Source organism: Heterodontus francisci, chromosome 23 (assembly GCF_036365525.1).
Source record: "Heterodontus francisci isolate sHetFra1 chromosome 23, sHetFra1.hap1, whole genome shotgun sequence".
In the NCBI taxonomy this organism is placed as follows: domain Eukaryota; kingdom Metazoa; phylum Chordata; class Chondrichthyes; order Heterodontiformes; family Heterodontidae; genus Heterodontus; species Heterodontus francisci.
In genome coordinates, this window is record NC_090393.1 from 30921057 (window position 1) to 30938296 (window position 17240).

The window sequence follows — 17240 nt, forward strand, 5'->3', positions numbered from 1 at the left end:
AAGTTGGATTGACATCACAAAACTATGCTGTTAAGTCACCTTCTCAAAAAGATGAAAAGTACCTATCTGCCCAAGTGATCTATTTAGCCATCTTCATTCCAAAATATTTAAAAATTGCAAACTTTATTTTTCCAAATCAACCTTGCACTGTCCAAAGGAGGTTTGCCAATTTATTCATTCCTTCTCTTCCCAAAATATTGCTTTTGTTTTTATGTGATGCTTTGTGTAGTTGCTATCATGAGAACTCTGTGCTCCTACTTTCATTAAAAAAGTGTCCAGTGTGCCATGAAAAAGCATTTTTGTCTCCTTTTGGCTTGCTGGCTATTCCTTTAAATCCAGAGTACATAAACAGTTTAGAAAGAAAATGACTGTAGTTCAGATTCCTGTACCAAGTATAACCCAATGCAACCACTGCAAATTTCCAGTTACAGGCTTGTAAGATGGATAATGCAAAGTTAAACAATGTTGAGTGACTGGGCCAGTTTGTACATCATGACTTGAGTTTCTTTTTCATTTTATGAGGACAGATATTCAAAATCAGGAAGCCCCAGTAAATTTTCTAGGCTATATTTTAAAAAAAACTCATTTCTGTTTGAATTTGAGAACTATTTGAAAATCTGAGAAAGAGAAAACATCAGTTAGAAACTTTTTAAACAGAAATATCATAGAAACATAGAAAACTTACAGCGCAGATGAGGCCATTTGACCCATTGTGTCTGTGCTGGCCAAAAAAGAGCGACCCAGCCTAATCCCACTTTCTAGCTCTTGGTCAGTAGCTCTGTAGGTTACGGCATGTCAAGTGATATCCAATTATTTATTAAATCTGATGAGGGGTTCTATCTCTGCCACCCTTTCAGGCCACGAGTTCCAGACTCCCATCACCCTCTGGGTGAAAACAATTCTCCAACTTCCCTCTAATCCTTCTGCCAATTACCTTAAATCTATGCTCCCTAGCTATTGACCTCTCAGCTAAGGAAAATAGGTCCTTCCTATCCCCTCTAAGCCCCTCAATTTTATACATCTCAATTAAATCTCCCCTCAGCCTCCTCTGTTCCAAATTAAAAAGCACCCCATATCTTTCCTCATAGCTAAAATTCTTTATTTCTGGCAACATTCTTGTAAATCTCCTCTGTACCATCTCTAGTGTGATCACATCATTCCTGTAAGGCGGTGACCAGAACTGTACCCAGTACTCTAGCTATGGCCTAACTAGTGTTTTATACAGTTCTAGCATAACCTCCTTGCTCTTCTAGCCTATGCCTGGTCTTGGCTAATAAGGAAAGTATTCCAAATCCCATCTTACTTACCTTATCTGCCTGTCCTGCTACCTTCAGGGATCTGTGGACATGCACTCCAAATTCCCCTATTCCTCTACACTCCTCAGTAGCCTACCAAATATTGTGTATTCTCTTGCCTTGCTTGCCCTCTGCAACTGCATTACCTCATATTTCTCTGGACTGAGTTTCATTTGCCACTTTTCTGCCCACTTCACCAGTTCATTGATGGCTTCCTGCAGTCTACAGCTTTCTTCACTATAAATCACACAGCTAATATCAGTGCAAAATTTCCAAGAAACTGTTGAGATTAATATAGGCTCCCACACTGTTTTAAAAATTCAAGAAAAACAAAAGGGTTAGTGTAGCTCTTGAGTTGTCATGTGAGAGGTTAAGATTTACTACTGGAAATATATATAAGTCTTATTACTTTATTCACGTGTTCATTGTTTAAGTTTGTTTAATATTTTGAGTGTAAACAAGCTCTGCTATGAACCGCTGCCACTTTTGTTTTTACTCATTCCTGGAATGTGTGCATCACTGGCTGGGCCAGCATTTATTGCCCATCCCTAATTGCCCTTGAGAAGGTGGGGGTGAGCTGCCGCCTTGAACCACTGCAGTCCATGTGGGGTAGATACATCTACAGTGCTGTTAGGAAGGGAGTTCCAGGATTTTGACCGAGCGACTGTGAAGGAACGGCGATATAATTCCAAGTCAGGATGGTGCATGACTTGGACGGGAACTTGCAGGTGGTGGTGTTCTCATGCATCTACTGCCCTTGTCCTTCTAGGTGGTAGAGGTCACGGGTTTGGACGGTGCTCTCTAAAGGAGCCTGAGAGCGTTGCTGCAGTGCATCTTGTAGATGGTACACGCTACTGCCACTGTGCGTTAGTGGTGGAGGGAGTAAATATTTAAGGTGGTGGATGGGGTGCCAATCAAGCAAGCTGCTTTGTGCTGGATGGTGTTGAGCTTCTTGAGTGTTGTTGGTGCTGCACCTATCCACGCAAGGGGAGAGTATTCCACTGACTTGTGCCTTGAGGACGGTAGACAGGCTTTGGGGAGTCAGGAGGTGAGTTACTTGCTGCAGGATTCCTAGCCTCTGACCTGAGATCTGGAGCTGAGTGTCCCTGGCAGAACCCAAACTGAGCATCACTGAGCAGGTTATTGCTAAGCAAGTGCCACTTGACAGCACTGTTGCCGACACCTTCCATCACTTTACTGATGGTTGCGAGTAGACTGATGGGGTGGTAACTGGCCAGATTGGACTTGTCCTGCTTTTTGTGTATAGGACATACCTGGGCAATTTTCCAGGTAGATGACAGGTAGATGCCAGTGTTGTAACTGTACTGGAACAGCTTGGCTAGGGGCACAGCAAGTTCTGGAGCACAGGTCTTCAGTACTATTGCCGGAATGTTGTCAGGGCCCATAGCCTTTGCAAGATCCAGTGCTTTCAGTCGTTTCTTGATATAATGCAGAGTGAATCGAAATGGCTGAAGACGAGCATCTGTGATGCTGGGGACTTCAGGAGGAGGCTGAGATAGATCATCAATTTGGCACTTCTGGCTGAAGATTGTTGCAAATGTTTCAGCCTTATTTTTTGCACTGATGTACTGGGCTCCCCCATCATTGAAGATGGGGATATTTGTGGAGCCACCTCCTCCAGTTAGTTGTTTAATTGTCCATCACCATTCACAATTGGATGTGGCAGGACTGCAGAGCTTAGATCTGACCCTTTGGTTATGGGATCGCTTAGCTCTGTCTATCGCATGCTGCTTATGTTGTTTGACATATAAGTAGTCACTTAAACTGAAGCAAAATCCTATGGAGGCATAGGATCAATCCTAGTAGCAAAAGGAATATAATTACTAGACAAAATTTGGTGATCATTTCCAGGGAACATTACCAAAAGCTCATTAGGTCTCAAGGCAAGAATAAGTGCTCTCAAAGGGTACAGGAAGTTGGAACTATGATACAAGGTCCAAGAAAGATAGATAAAGATTCAAAACACAGAAACAATCTAGATGGGAAGCCTAGCCTACTGTAAACTTGAAAATCATGAATGGTTTATTATGAGAATGCTGAATGCATTAATAAGCCTTCTCACTCTAGTAACTATCTGAAACTCTAGTTTTTAATGCAGTTTTTTCAGTTGGTACTGCACTGTGTCTTTTAAGCCAATAGTTTTTTGCTTCAAGAAAATCCTTCACGTACCACAATGCAGGTTTCTCTGATTGTTCGTGTGACTGCTACTATTTTAGCCTGTGGGTTTATTAAGGATCCATACTTAGTCCACTTCACCTCAAGGTGCAACGACTGAGGAACGTCACAACCACAACTCTGCAAGCAAATGGTACTTTTAGTTATTTTATTGATTAGAATATCATGAAATCATGCAAACTTCCACTTGAACAAAACTAAAGTTAGAATATTTTTATAGGCTTACAGCTACCTACGCAAGCACCTCCTGTAAAGTTATATCAGATCTCTGGCTTTATAAAAGATTGCTACTTGTCTTTGCGACGACGACAACTTCTGTTTATATAGTGCCTTTAATGTAATAAAACATACCAAGGCACTTCACAGGAGCATTACAAAATGAAGCCACAATAAGACTTGAGGTCTGAAGACCAAAAGCTGGATCAAAGAGGTAGGTTTTAAGGAGTGTCTTAGAAGGAAGGAAGCGAGATAGAGAGGCAGAGAAGTGTAGGGAGGGTATTCCAGAGGTTAGAGTCGAGGCAACTGAAGGCACGGCCACCAATGGTGGAGAGATTAAAATCAGGGATGCACAAGGTCAGAATTAGAGGAGTACAGATATCTCAGAGGTTGCTCAGGCCACAGCAGATTACAGAGATGGAGAGGGCCGACACCATCGAGAGATTTATAAACAAGAATATATATTACTAGTATTAATTGCCAACACATATACAAAGACACTCCATAATTCCTTGAATGGAAACTATACAAGGAGGACTTAATTAATCTGCAAGATTTCAAATAAGTGATGGGAAGAACAATATCTTGTTGAGTACTGCGAGTCCACATACTTAAGGTAATAAAAACATGGGCTGTCTCATAGCAGGATGGAAAGGCATGCCCCACCTTTGCAGGATTTGCACCTGACTGGTATTATAAAATGGGCATCTCTTATCCTCTATCAGCCTAACTCAATTGAATGGAACAAAATAAAAGCACTAACAGTCTGAGTAGCACACTGACAGGAGAGGTTGAGAAGCGATTCAATCAGCAGTAGACGCATCACTACACACTGATTGTTATAACTCTATCCAGGCCTGAGACCAATGGGCCTGATTTTGCAGTAAAAATGAATGTGTAAATCAGACAGCAACTTCCAATGATTGCACATGCGTGCTTAAATACGTACATCAGGAAGTTTCTGGCCGAGATGCCCTGCTCCTTCAAAAACTGTGCAATAATGGTCTTCACCAGTCTTTGGGATGTACGGCCTAAATACCTCGCATCACACTGGCATTGAAATTCATATATCATATTACTCATTTGTGTGATAGGCAGGACGTCTTTTTGGCTTGATGGCAGCATCCTGTTAGTGGCAAACACCACACGTGTTGCTACTGCATAGTATCAGCATGAAACAGCTAGCTTTACCTGTTGCTCAAATTTTTGGGATACATTACCCTTCCAGGGTAATTTGAGGTAGACTGGGCACTTTTAAGGGCTGAAAATGACAGCCTTAAGCCCATCCGTAAGTTTGCAGGATATACAGCGAGAAATGATCTGATCAGGGTAGCCATTGTTATGCAGGATGTCTTTGATTCGCTCGATTTCAGCATCAAGCTTGCATGGTGAGCTTGAGGGCCTATTTATAAAGTTGCCAATAAGGCCAATCTTATAGCGTGTGGTTCCGCGATTGGACAACATTTGCTAAATGAACCGCAGTGTGCTAAGAATTATGCTGACAACCAATTTAAGATTGTCAGTAGGGCTTGCAGTGTGGAGCATTTGTGCGTACTGGAAGGTACATATATTAACATACAGGGCCCTGTTCTTTGCAGACAGAAAGAACATGTACACACATTGCACCTGCTTCAGCTGAACAAAGTTAGTGACAGTCATTCACTGGTTCATTCCTCAGGGCAATGCCTTCACCAATCAGAGTCAAGCTGCCTAGTTCAAATTTCAAACAAAGCTTGGCAGTTAGCTGTCAGTCACCATAAACTGGTGCATTCTCCAAGGCAACGCCTCTACCAGAGTTCACTTGCCAACCAATCAGCACTCTCTTCTCATGCAGTATAAGTTGTTGTTTTCCCTTACATTGGTTATTCTTGCGTATTGTCCCGATGAGTGCAAGCGGGAAAGCTTCGACAACATGTCTCTATTTTCTGCAATTCTCAAGTTCTGTACTACCAAATGACTAAATGTGATAATTATTAATGCAATACCAATTAATCTCCCTGGACTAGAAATGGAACCATTTAAATTATAGAATCTCATTCAATTGTCCTTAGAAATTTTAAAACCATCAAATCTTACATTTTTAATTATTTAAAAAAAAAATTCCCATCTCTTTCTCTATCCCCCAAACCAATCTTTCCCTCTCCACTTCTCTTTCCGTACCTGATTTGACTCTAATTCACTCTCCTTCTCCATTGTTCCTCTGTTTCTTTCACGATCGTTAAATTTCATTGGTTAAGGAGATACATTGTTAATACCACTGTTCACTGAGGTCCCAGATGCCCCATTGTCCTAGCTGTGTTAATGCAAATTACAGCGCAAAGATTTTGAGCTGTAGCATATAGGAAAAAACCTAACAGGGTATGCTCCAGCACATTGCTGTAGGAAATAGATGAGTCTGTTGCAAAAATCTGATGTAAATAAAAAGTATAATTAGTAAAAGAATTGTTCAAAACAAAAATGAGAAAAGAAATGACGTTTCCCCTGAAACAAAGTTTAGTGCTAGATTTTGACTTTAAGTAGGCAGTAATTTTAAAAGCATTTTTATGGGCATGAATTGTCTTAGTGCAAACCAAGTTCATTAAGCTGGTTCCACTGTAATTGCAGGCTCCCTCTTGACAACAAATACATTTCATGATCAAATTGTCAGGGGAAGAAAAACAGCATTGAATCCTTCAATTTCTTTCATGCAAGTTAAAGAATATAAAAATTTCTTCCCAGTTATTTTCTAGTGTTTGTAAAGCCTTTGAAAACATTGACTATAAAAATGCCTTTTAAAGAAAGCAACAAACACATTCACTTGTACTTGTAACTAAATGATTGATGAAGTCTCTGCTTTTTGAACTGTAATGTTGGTATCCATTTATTTAGTTGCTATGATTAATACTGCAAGAACTGCATATCCTCATAGTAAGGGTTACGAAAATTGTGACCTCTTTTTTTCCTCTTTTTATATTTTATTTAGGTTATTACCTGAGTTCTAGAGGTAACTTGCTTGATGGTCACCCAGTCTTTCACATTCTGCACTGGAGTATTTCCAAATGATGCCACAACTTGAGGAAAGTTTTGTCCAATTAACACATTTCTGATGATTTGTGACAACTGATGGCATGTTGAGTTGTTGATTATTCTTTAAGGATAAATAAGAAAAACCATGGTAGTTTGTAAATGAATGTGTTTTGTCCAAACAGGCTATAAATGCATCCTTTCAGCCAGTGAGATAGTGGAGCTGATTTTCCTGAGGTCAGCATCCAGGGAATACATATACTCCAGTTGCAAAGATCAACAAAAGGGGATTAGAGCCCCTCGACAACAAATCCCAACTTTATGTAGCACAAGGCTTTCCAGGCTTTTGCCAATGGTCAGGACAACACCTGCATTTATAATAGGCACATACCAAACATTTCCATTTAAATGAGGCGAGATGGGGCATTCCTGGTCCATTGCCTCATTTTTCTGTGGTTTTGTCAGCGGAGTGCTCAGCAGCAGACATGGTCTGAGAGGGAAGGCAAAACTTTAAGGGAGGCCTAAAATGGTATCGCCTCTTGCTTACTGCTTCCACAGTGATCTTCAAGATTGGAAACCAACTGACTCTTCTTCAACAGCAGCAGGTGATCTAAAGCAGCAACCAAATTTCCTGCCCTACTTCCATACACAGGTCCACCAAATTCAGGTGTTCGGTGACCTAAACAAGTATATTATGCCCGTACAACTCTGGTTAGTTCCTGACTTAAGCTGTAGCAAGCAGAGAAACAGCAGATTGAAGCTGCAGAGGTGCCAGGCTGGTGGAAGGAAAATCAGAGGCGAGATTCACATCCAGATGCAACTGGTTGCATTAAATAGCATGTTTTAGAATTCAGACAGCCAGGCAGTGAAGGATAGAACTGCAGCCTAATCTTCATACAATGAAAAGATTTTATTTACAGATACACACATTACAAATTGTGCACCTTCAATCCAACAACCATGATTTCAGCCTGCTCCTATATGTATAAGCACAGGTGAATCCCCAGTTAATGCCCACCATCTGAATACAATTAAATATCTAATAAATATATAGTTAACAAGCTGAGCCATCACAAGAGTTCTTCCATATATATGTTAAACTTCTACATTCAGATAAGGCATCAGGTAGCTACCCAAAATGTACAGATATATAAAATAAAAACGGAGGGCAAGACACCAAAAGCAGTGCTTATGAAGCCTATTGCAGCCAGTTACAATGGCATTAACATAGGTCTGGGAACACTTGAGCACAAATCATTACACGGTATGTAGAGAATGGCAATATGCAATTAAATTGCTGCTTGAACCCACAGAGCTGGATTTTTCTCTTTGTGGGACCTCTGAGCCCCATGTGCATTGCTGTAGTCTAGACTCATTTTCCTGGGTTGGAGGACATTATCCATGCACGTTAGGCTCACAGCAGGATTCCCACTGCCAAGAAAAGTCCCCAGTACCAAGGGGGAAACATTGGGCAAAGCTGCAGCAGCAAGAGGTAGCAAGGGAGCTTAAAGGGGTAGAAGAGCCCCAAAGACAGTATGCTAGCTGTATATTAATGGTGTCTAATTGGATAGAGGTGGTGGACATTAATTAGGGATTCACGTGGGCTCCTATAAATAGGAACAGACTGGAACTTGGGTTTGAATATAGGAGGTGAATTATTGTAATGTGTATCTCTGTGAATAAATGATTATAAAAATGAGTAAAGATTGGCTCCTGTTTTATCCTTCACCATTGGGCTTTCTGGAGAGTAACAAGTAGGAGCTGCAGTTTTGTAAATCATGCCAAAATCTGGAACCTACAGAGTTAAGTTGGGGACCAGATAGGAGGGAGATAGGCTGCTTCTAGACCCTCTTCCTTTGTTTGAAAATTGGCACCATTAACATCACTATCCCAGGCCTACTACCACTAGGCAGATCTGGACAGTGCTAATAATTGGTATAGGATAGAAGGAAACAGTGCAGGAAGCTGGCCTTGCCTTCTTCTCTCCTTCCCTGCTGGCATTTATCTGTGGTAGGTGGGGAAGAGGTGACTAGCAGTGTCCCTAGTGTTGCTGAAGAAAGGCAATTTAGCTTGTACAGGACTCAGTGGGAGGCCTTACCACTAGATTGTGCTCTTTCTTCCACTATCCGACCCAATGGTGGAAGAAAATCTACCCACAGTCTCACTGTTTGCTAAATAGTCTGGTCTTACTATAGTTTGCAGTCTAAAGGGTCCAGGTGCACTAGTTTATTCAATGTAAGTAATATACATTTAGAGTCATAGAGTCGTACAGCATAGAAACAGGCCCTTCGGCCCACCACATCCATGCCGACCATAATGCCTATCTATACTAATCCCACCTGCCTGCATTAATTCCATATCCCTCTATGCCTTGCTCATTCAAGTACCTGTCCAGATGCCTCTTAAATGTTGTTACTGTTCCTGCCTCCACCACCTCCTCAGATAGCTCATTCCAGAATACCCACTATTTTTTGTGTGAAAAATTTACCCCTTTGATCCCCTTTAAACCTACTTCCTCTCACCTTAAATCTATGCCCTCAGTTTTAGTCACCCCTACCATGGGAAACAGACTCTGGCTATCTACCCTATCTATGCCCCTCATAATTTTATATACTTTTATCATGTCCCCTCTCAGCCTCCTTCGCTCCAGGGAAAACAGATCCAGCCTATCCAATCTCATTTTATAACTCAAGCCCTCCAAACCAGGCAACATCCTTGTGAATCTTTTCTGCACCCTCTCTAGCTTAATCACATCTTTCCTGTAGTGCGGCGACCAGAACTGCACACAGTACTCCAAGTGCGGCCTAACCAACGTAATGTACAACTGTAACATGACGTCCCAACTCTTGTACTCACTGCCTCGGCCGATGAAGGCAAGCATACCATACGCCTTCTTCACCACCCTGTCTACCTGTATTGTCACTTTCAAGGAACTATGTACTTGCACCCCAAGGTCTCCCTGCTCAAGAACACTCCAGGGCCCTGCCGTTCACTGTATATGTCCTGCCCTGGTTTAACTTCCCAAAATGCATCACTTCACACTTGTCGGCGTTAAATTCCATTCGCCAATCCCTTGCCAACTTTCCCAGTTAATCTATATCCTGTTGTAACCTTAGACAACCTTCTTCACTGTCCACTATACCACCAAATTTGGTGTCATCTGCAAATTTACTAATCATGCCCCCTACATTCACATCCAAATCATTAATATATATGACAAACAACAGAGGGCCCAGCACCGATTCCTGCGGCACACCACTGGTCACTGGCCTCCAATCTGAAAAACAACCCTCCACTACCACCCTCTGCCTCCTATCAGCAAGCCAATTTTGTATCCAATTTGATAGCTCACCCTGGATTCCATGTGTTTGAACCTTCTGGACCAGCCTATCATGCAGGACCTTGTCAAAGGCCTTGCTAAAGTCCATGCAGACAATGTCCATCGCCCTGCCCTTGTCAATCCTCTTGGTCACCTCCTCGAAAAACTCAATCAAATTCATGGGACATGATTTCCCACACTCAAAGCCATGCTGACTATCCCTAATCAGACCATGCCTTTCCAAATGCATATAAATGCTGTCTCTCAGAATCCCTTCCAATAACTTTCCCACCACTGATGTAAGGCTCACCGGCCAGTAGTTCCCTGCTGCCCTTCTTAAATAAAGGCACAACATTAGCTGTCCTGCAGTCTTCTGGTACCTCACCCGTGGTTAACGATGATACAAAAATCTCTGCCAGGGCCCCAGCAATCTCCTCCCTTGCTTTCCATAGCATTCTAGGATACACCTGGTCTGGCCCTGGGGATTTATCCAACTAATGCGCTTCAAAACCTCCAACAACTCCTCCTTTGTAATGTTGATATGCTCCAGGATATCGCTGTTCCCTCCCTTGAACTCACTAGCTTCCATGACCTTCACCATGGTAAATACGGACGAGAAATGGTCATTTAAGACCTCGCTCATTTCCCGTGGCTCCACACATAGATTGCCACACTGATCCTTAAGGGGACCTACTCTCTCCCTAGCTACCCTTTTACTCTTAATATACTTATAGAATATTTTAGGATTCTCCTTTATTTTATCTGATATCTTATCAGTTTATTTTTTTTACCATCATACTGGCTTATATAACTAGTGTGGCATTTCACTGAACTATTGCCAGCACTGTACATCTCAAGGGTATGTTAATGAATACAGTAAAATGAGCTTATAGTACATACCGCAATATACAACCAGACTTTAAATTATATCCAAAAAGTACTGGTGTCCGAAGCCCTTCCATCTGTAAACAATCCTGGTTGGTTGAACTCTTAATTACAGTCAGCTGCCCAAGTCTGTTTTTGCTCTGAATTATACTAAATGTGGAAAGAATCAGTTAAGGGCAAGTTTCCAGATAAGGTAAGGAAAGATTAGATTTCCACAACCAGTAATAAAATGAATGTTGAACTAATTTATAGCTTTTGAGTAAGTCTCTTTTAGAAATTCCCACTTTTCTCCAGTTTCAAGATTGTTTTAAATTTACTCTAGGACTCTGGACATGGTAACAAGAGTCTTTTCCTTTCTCATCCTCCCCCCAAACCTTAAATCATCCCTTTTAGTAGTACATGTTACAGAAGTACAGGCCACGTTAAATACAAAATTGAAACAACTCAATGGACAAAAAATGACAATGAAAAACAAATTGAAAAAAAGGGGGAGGAAAGTAAGATAGAGACCTAAAATTGTCATAAACCTGAAAAATAAAGTCAAACTGATTTATGACGTCATCAGAACCAATTAGAAATGCATTCCAATTTCAGTTTCTTATATCAAATGCAATATTGAATAGAGACTTCCTGTTTGAGGAACAAATTTAGATGTCATGCTGGTTAGCAACCATGTTGACAGGCAGCAGATTTTTGTATATGCCAAGTGAATGAAGGTGATGGAAAGTTTTCACAGCTTTACATTGTGAAATACATTGCATTGTGGTTCGGTGTAGTTAAATATGCCATAGATTGCATCATGGGGGAAACTGAGTAATGGGAAGTGCAGAGATAACTTGATAAAGGTAAACAGTATGGAAAAGGTAGATTCAGAAAATTTACTCAAACTTAAGATGATGGCTTGCAGACACAAGTTCAAATGAGTAAAAGGCAAAGTTAGAATGTTGTTCTTTACACAAGAATGATCAATACATGGAACAGACTTCCAGGTAAGGTAAAGAAAACCCTGGAATTATTCAAGAAACAATTAGAAGTCTTGATGGGTGGTTGGGGGTGGGTGAGAGCGGGAATACAATGCAGGTTCTTTCTGGATGAATTGTTAAGTTGGGCTGAAAGACCTCCATCACTCATATTTATCATGTGATCTGAAAGGCAATGTGTGAAGGATATGAGGCATATGGTCCAAATCCAGCCACTAGAGGGAGTCCAACAACATAGCCTGGATTTCCACTGAGAGGAATTGCTGTGATATTTTCCTGGAAATTAAAAAAAGGACATTTATTCGTAGTACGTGAGTAGACCAAAAAATGAGGATCCTTAAAAAAGATGAATCATCATTAAGTTTGGCAATAAGTGAAAATCACAATAAAAACATTACAATAAATTGGAATGAAAACAGAAAATGCTGGAAACACTCAGCAAGTCTGGCAGCATCTGTGGAGAGAGAAACAGAGTTAATGCTTCCGATCTGTGTCCTTTCACAGAACTGAGAAAAGTTCAAAATATAATAGGTTTTCAGCAACTGAATGGGAGAATTGGGAAGAACAAAAGGGAAGGTCTGTGATCGGGTGGAGGGCAGGACTGATTAAATGACAAAAAGTTTCATGGTACATAGCCAAAAAGCATGGCAATGGGACTAGTAAATAGTTGTGTCTAGATGAGGGGTGAATGGCAGGATAGCAGCCATCCAAATGCAAAGGAAAGGGACTAAAAAATTCAACACTGAATTCAACAATTTTAGATCATAACCTCTGCCCCCATTTTGTTTCGTGCTTTTTTGTTTGTTTTTTTCTCATGTTTCTTTCTTAATCCCTTTACTTTGCGTTCAGACTGCTGCTATTCTGCCATTCATACCTCATCCAGACACATCTTTTGTTTCTTTACTTGTCCCATTACCCCTCCCTTTGGCTTTGTACCATGAAACTTTTTGTCATTTAATCTGTTTTGCCCTCCACCCTATCACAGACCTTCCCTTTTGTTCTTTTTCCCATCCTCCCCCCTTTCAGTTTCTCAAAACCTATTACATTTTGAACTTTTCTCAGTTCTGATGAAAGGTCACAGACCTGGAAGGTTAACTCGGTTTCTCTCTCCACAAATGCTGCCAGACATGCTGAATATTTCCAACATTTTCTGTTTTTATTTCAGATTTTCAGCATCCATAATATTTTACTTTTGTACAATAAATTGGTGTTGGTCTATTAAAAGGATCAATACTATGGAACGTGTACAAGAATGTCTATGTAGGGAGAGGAATACGTTCAAAGAAGAAAGCATCAGCCCTCTGGCAGTTTCTCCCAGAGGGATATTATGCAGCTCTTAGCTATTGACTCAATTATATTTATGGGAGCCTTGAGAAAAGGTCATTTCCAGCTTATTTGTTAACTGTTGCACCTTAGGAGCACATCATTATGGGTTAGAGCTCCATACTGGGACTTGCGTATACTTACAGGAAGCGAGTCATTGTTGGAGTTGCTGTCCTTTGGGTGAGACATTAAATCAAAGCCCATCAATTCATTCAGTTGACATTAGGAACCACCCAGCAGTACTTCAAATAGAGAGTTTCCCCACTGTCCTAGCCAACATTCCACTCTCAATAATGAAACGAAAATAAATTTGTCATCCATTTCCTTACTGTTTGTTGAATTTTGTTTTCTCAATTTGCTATATTTTCCTGCATAACAACAGTACCCGTTGCAGAGAAATTGTGTCTTTTGTAAAGTCTAAGCTAAATATTTAGTAAAGATCCAAGAATAGCTCCACATGCTTGCGCTTCAAACATGGATCTAGGGTGATCTTTTTTACACTGATCTATGAAGAGGCATAGCCCTGGTGGAATAACTTTCTGTTGGTTCTCATCCTAACTGTTCATACCTTTTATGGTATAAACTAACTCAAAATACTGCATAGTAATGGGGATTAATTGAAGTTTTAATCTGAAAAGGAAACTCGTAGAAGTTCTCACAAAGCTGCAGCAAAGTTCTTAAAATACCCCTTCCTAATCATTCTCTTCCCCCCCCCACTCCTGAATTAAATAATAAGCCTACCCTTAGGAATGTTAAAAAGAGGGAAGAGAAAAATTAAGAAATTATATAGGTCAAATTGAACATTAGACATTTTATATATTTTGAGAATAATATTGCTAGTGCAATAGTTTCCTAGGTTTTAATAATAACTGAACATTTACTCAAAAATTAGAGTTAGATGGTGATCATTGCACTAACTTACAGATTTTCCACACAAAAAATAATTTTGCAATTACTGTACCTGAATGAAACTAATCTGGAAGTGTTGTTGTATTGGTACCATGCTACTGTTGATGGCTCCAAGAGTGAAAGCAGCAGAGGCATTTACAATTTTCCCTTCATCATTATATACAATGTTATAATTCACCTACCAAAATAAAGACCATGGCATTACAGAAATCATATGGGCTTTCTATTGTGAAATTCAACATTCATAAACATTGAACTTGTTACATTCTGCACAACCTGGAAGCAGTGATAAGACTAAAAATGTATGATGATGCTTTAGCAAGGTGGGGCAACCAGTAACTACCAACTTACCTCTAGTACTACATTTCTGCACACATCAACAACAAAATCAGGTGTCCAATCATCAGCTGCAGAGTCATTTAGACGTGTTAGTGTTCCACCTAGAGATCTCAAATTTATAGACTTAAGTAGGAACGGGATCTAGAAGAAAGGCAAAGCTAAATGGTAGGTGCATCCATTTACCCTTAATACAGAGCACAAATTAAAATACTTTTATAGACAAAATATACTTGTAACTATGTAGACTTATCAACATTTAGATTTAAAAATAAAATGCTGTAGTCTCTAAAAATGTAAAAGTTATAATTCAATTCGCTCTTTAACACGTAATTTTAAAATAACTGAAATTCCTTTTAGAATTTGAACTATCTTAAGATTGAAGTCATTTATATACTATGTTTGTGGGATTTTAATTAAAATCTGCCTTTTCCTGTTGTGTAGCCTTTTGCACAAAGTCATAAGCCTGTTTAAACTTTTGCTAAAGGCTGATTGTTTAAAAACATGGTGATGCTGAATGCAGAGTATGCTACTACTTCCTTTCAGTGACCTGTAGTGTCTTGCACTCCTGCTGTGTAGATCACTAAGTCGAAACTCCAACAAAATTATTATAAATTCCAATAACAGCACCAATTTAGGTTCCACTGCTGCAACCTCTAAGTTGCAGCAGTGAGACAGAAGTATTGCTTGAAATGAAGATACAAAAAAAACTTTTGAAATGATTCACTGACCCCACACCCCTGCCCCACCAGCATAGCTGCTTAAGTACAGCATTCTATGAAACAATTGTTATAATTTCTATACTGATTCAAGATTGTTTCTTATACAATAGATACCAGTCATTGCATTTCTTGCTAACTGACCACTGATTATCCCAATAAACATAGGAACAGGTATAGATCATTTGGGCTTTGTGTCGAACAGCTGAATGCCCATGCCATGAGGTCCCAATTTATATTGTTATGGCACTTTTATACTGCCACTGTAATTTATGCCCATCATGAGCCAACAAATTCCATGAATTAAACAGGTTAAAGGAAATCTGAGATGTCATCTATTGTTTCCCCCCACCCCTCAAAACTTCTCAGTCAGATGGCTTAACATTCCATTCAGTCTGATATTTATTTATTTTTCTTTTACTTTTTTTCCATTTAATCAGATGGATTTCAAGTATTACTTATAGAGTCATGAGTTGGTCAGTTGCATTTTAAAAGGGACCATAACTGTTTTTTACAGAACAAAATATTACAGAAAAATTAGAAGGCACACATTAAGGCACCAATAATTCCAAAAAACCAATGATATGAAACATAGGTCAGTAAAATATCAAATAGGTCTAAAAAATAACCTTCAATTTTTCTCAACCAGTTCCACATCAATGTCCTCACTTTCCTTCTGTCAAAGTTTTATTACTAGTGTATATCTGAAACTAGGCCAAGACTTGAGGTGGATCTTGTTTCCTGCTCCTAATCTATATATGTAAAAAGCCCAAATCAGGAATTGCTGTATTCCTGTAGCCCATAAAGCAAGTTACGTAGGGTCAATAGTCCTACCAAAACAATACATATGAGCTTTCTAAAAGAATGGAACACAATTAACCTACTTTCTCATTAGCAAGAATCCTATATAATGTTTGAATGCAGACCAATTTATCTGCGTTCCCATAATACATATAAGGTTTAAAAACTAAATACTTACACTACTGTTCAAGTTTGCATTAGGGCTCTGTAAAAAAATATATTTGCATATATTACTTTCTAGTGTTTTAAAGGGCAAGTTTTGAAAAGCTTGGACTGAAAATGCTACTTTATTAACCACAACATATACATATCTGTACCAGTAGGTTCAAAACTTTGACATCAAAACACCCTACAAATTTGGGCACATTCCCAGACAATACCTTCCTTAATCAAAGAAAGACAGAGTCAGCTACCCAAAGCAAAATAGTGCTACCATTGCAGGAAATATTTTTATTAAAATATGAATAAATTAGCCATAGCATTCCCACTCAATCAGTTGACGATGATCAATGTTTCATATACAATGTGTACTTAAAAGTCAACAAATACAGAAATCTGATGACCTGCTTCAATTTGAATTGTTAAAATATTAGCATTGATATTAATGAGGAATTAGGTAACTATGATTATTTTGTGCATTTTCTTCAGAACTATCAAATATTCCTAATCGAGGTATAGCATTCATAAATAATCAAAATGTGGCAAACTTACTGGAAAAATACTAAAATTGAGGTAGTTTTGTATGCTTAATGCTGGAAATTCACTGCAGTCTGTAGCTATGTCAAACCTTCTACTGCAATGTGTTGCCTGATCTACTAAAAAGCCTGCAATATAAAGAAAAAAAACAAAGGTCACTAAAATATAACTCCATATAACCAAAACCATAGGTTTGAGGTCCTTCACCGCTCTCAGTATGGATCAGCAGTAACATTGTAAAGTGCAATGACCCAGATTTTGTGGTAAAAATAACAGTAAGGCTAGCAACGCTCATCATAATTGAAGTGTAAATCGGACAACAACTTCCAGCGACCGCACATGTGCAGTTAAACACAGAAATCAGAAGGTTGATGTCAGAGAAGCTCTGCTCCTCTAGAAGCTGCGGTATACTGGTACCTCGCCAAGAGACTTGGCATTGAAATACATTGAACGCAAGAAGTTGCTGTACTTACGTGATAGATACACACGAAACTCAACAGAAAAAAAGTTAGGGCCTGTCCGCTCCAGTGTCAAAAGAGGACACTGCACTGAAATGATTTTC

At 39.6% G+C, this 17240-nt stretch overlaps 1 protein-coding gene across 6 annotated transcripts in view; it reads right to left on the reverse strand.

The window, feature by feature from the left end:
• tctn1 (tectonic family member 1) overlaps positions 1-17240 on the reverse strand; it is a 32690-nt gene that overhangs the window by 2072 nt on the left and 13378 nt on the right. For 4 of the 6 annotated variants that reach the window (XM_068054968.1, XM_068054967.1, XM_068054969.1 and 1 more), the window contains exons 7-14: positions 16694-16806; positions 16161-16187; positions 14478-14606; positions 14179-14304; positions 12083-12170; positions 10930-11068; positions 6678-6834; positions 3486-3611 (exon numbers count right to left, since the gene is read on the reverse strand). In XM_068054968.1, the coding sequence (XP_067911069.1) occupies positions 3486-3611; positions 6678-6834; positions 10930-11068; positions 12083-12170; positions 14179-14304; positions 14478-14606; positions 16161-16187; positions 16694-16806 (905 nt within the window). Of the gene's footprint in view, positions 1-3485; positions 3612-5876; positions 6116-6677; positions 6835-10929; positions 11069-12082; positions 12171-14178; positions 14305-14477; positions 14607-16160; positions 16188-16693; positions 16807-17240 lie in introns of those variants that run through there. The other 2 variants (XM_068054970.1, XM_068054971.1) reach the window with 2 other exon arrangements.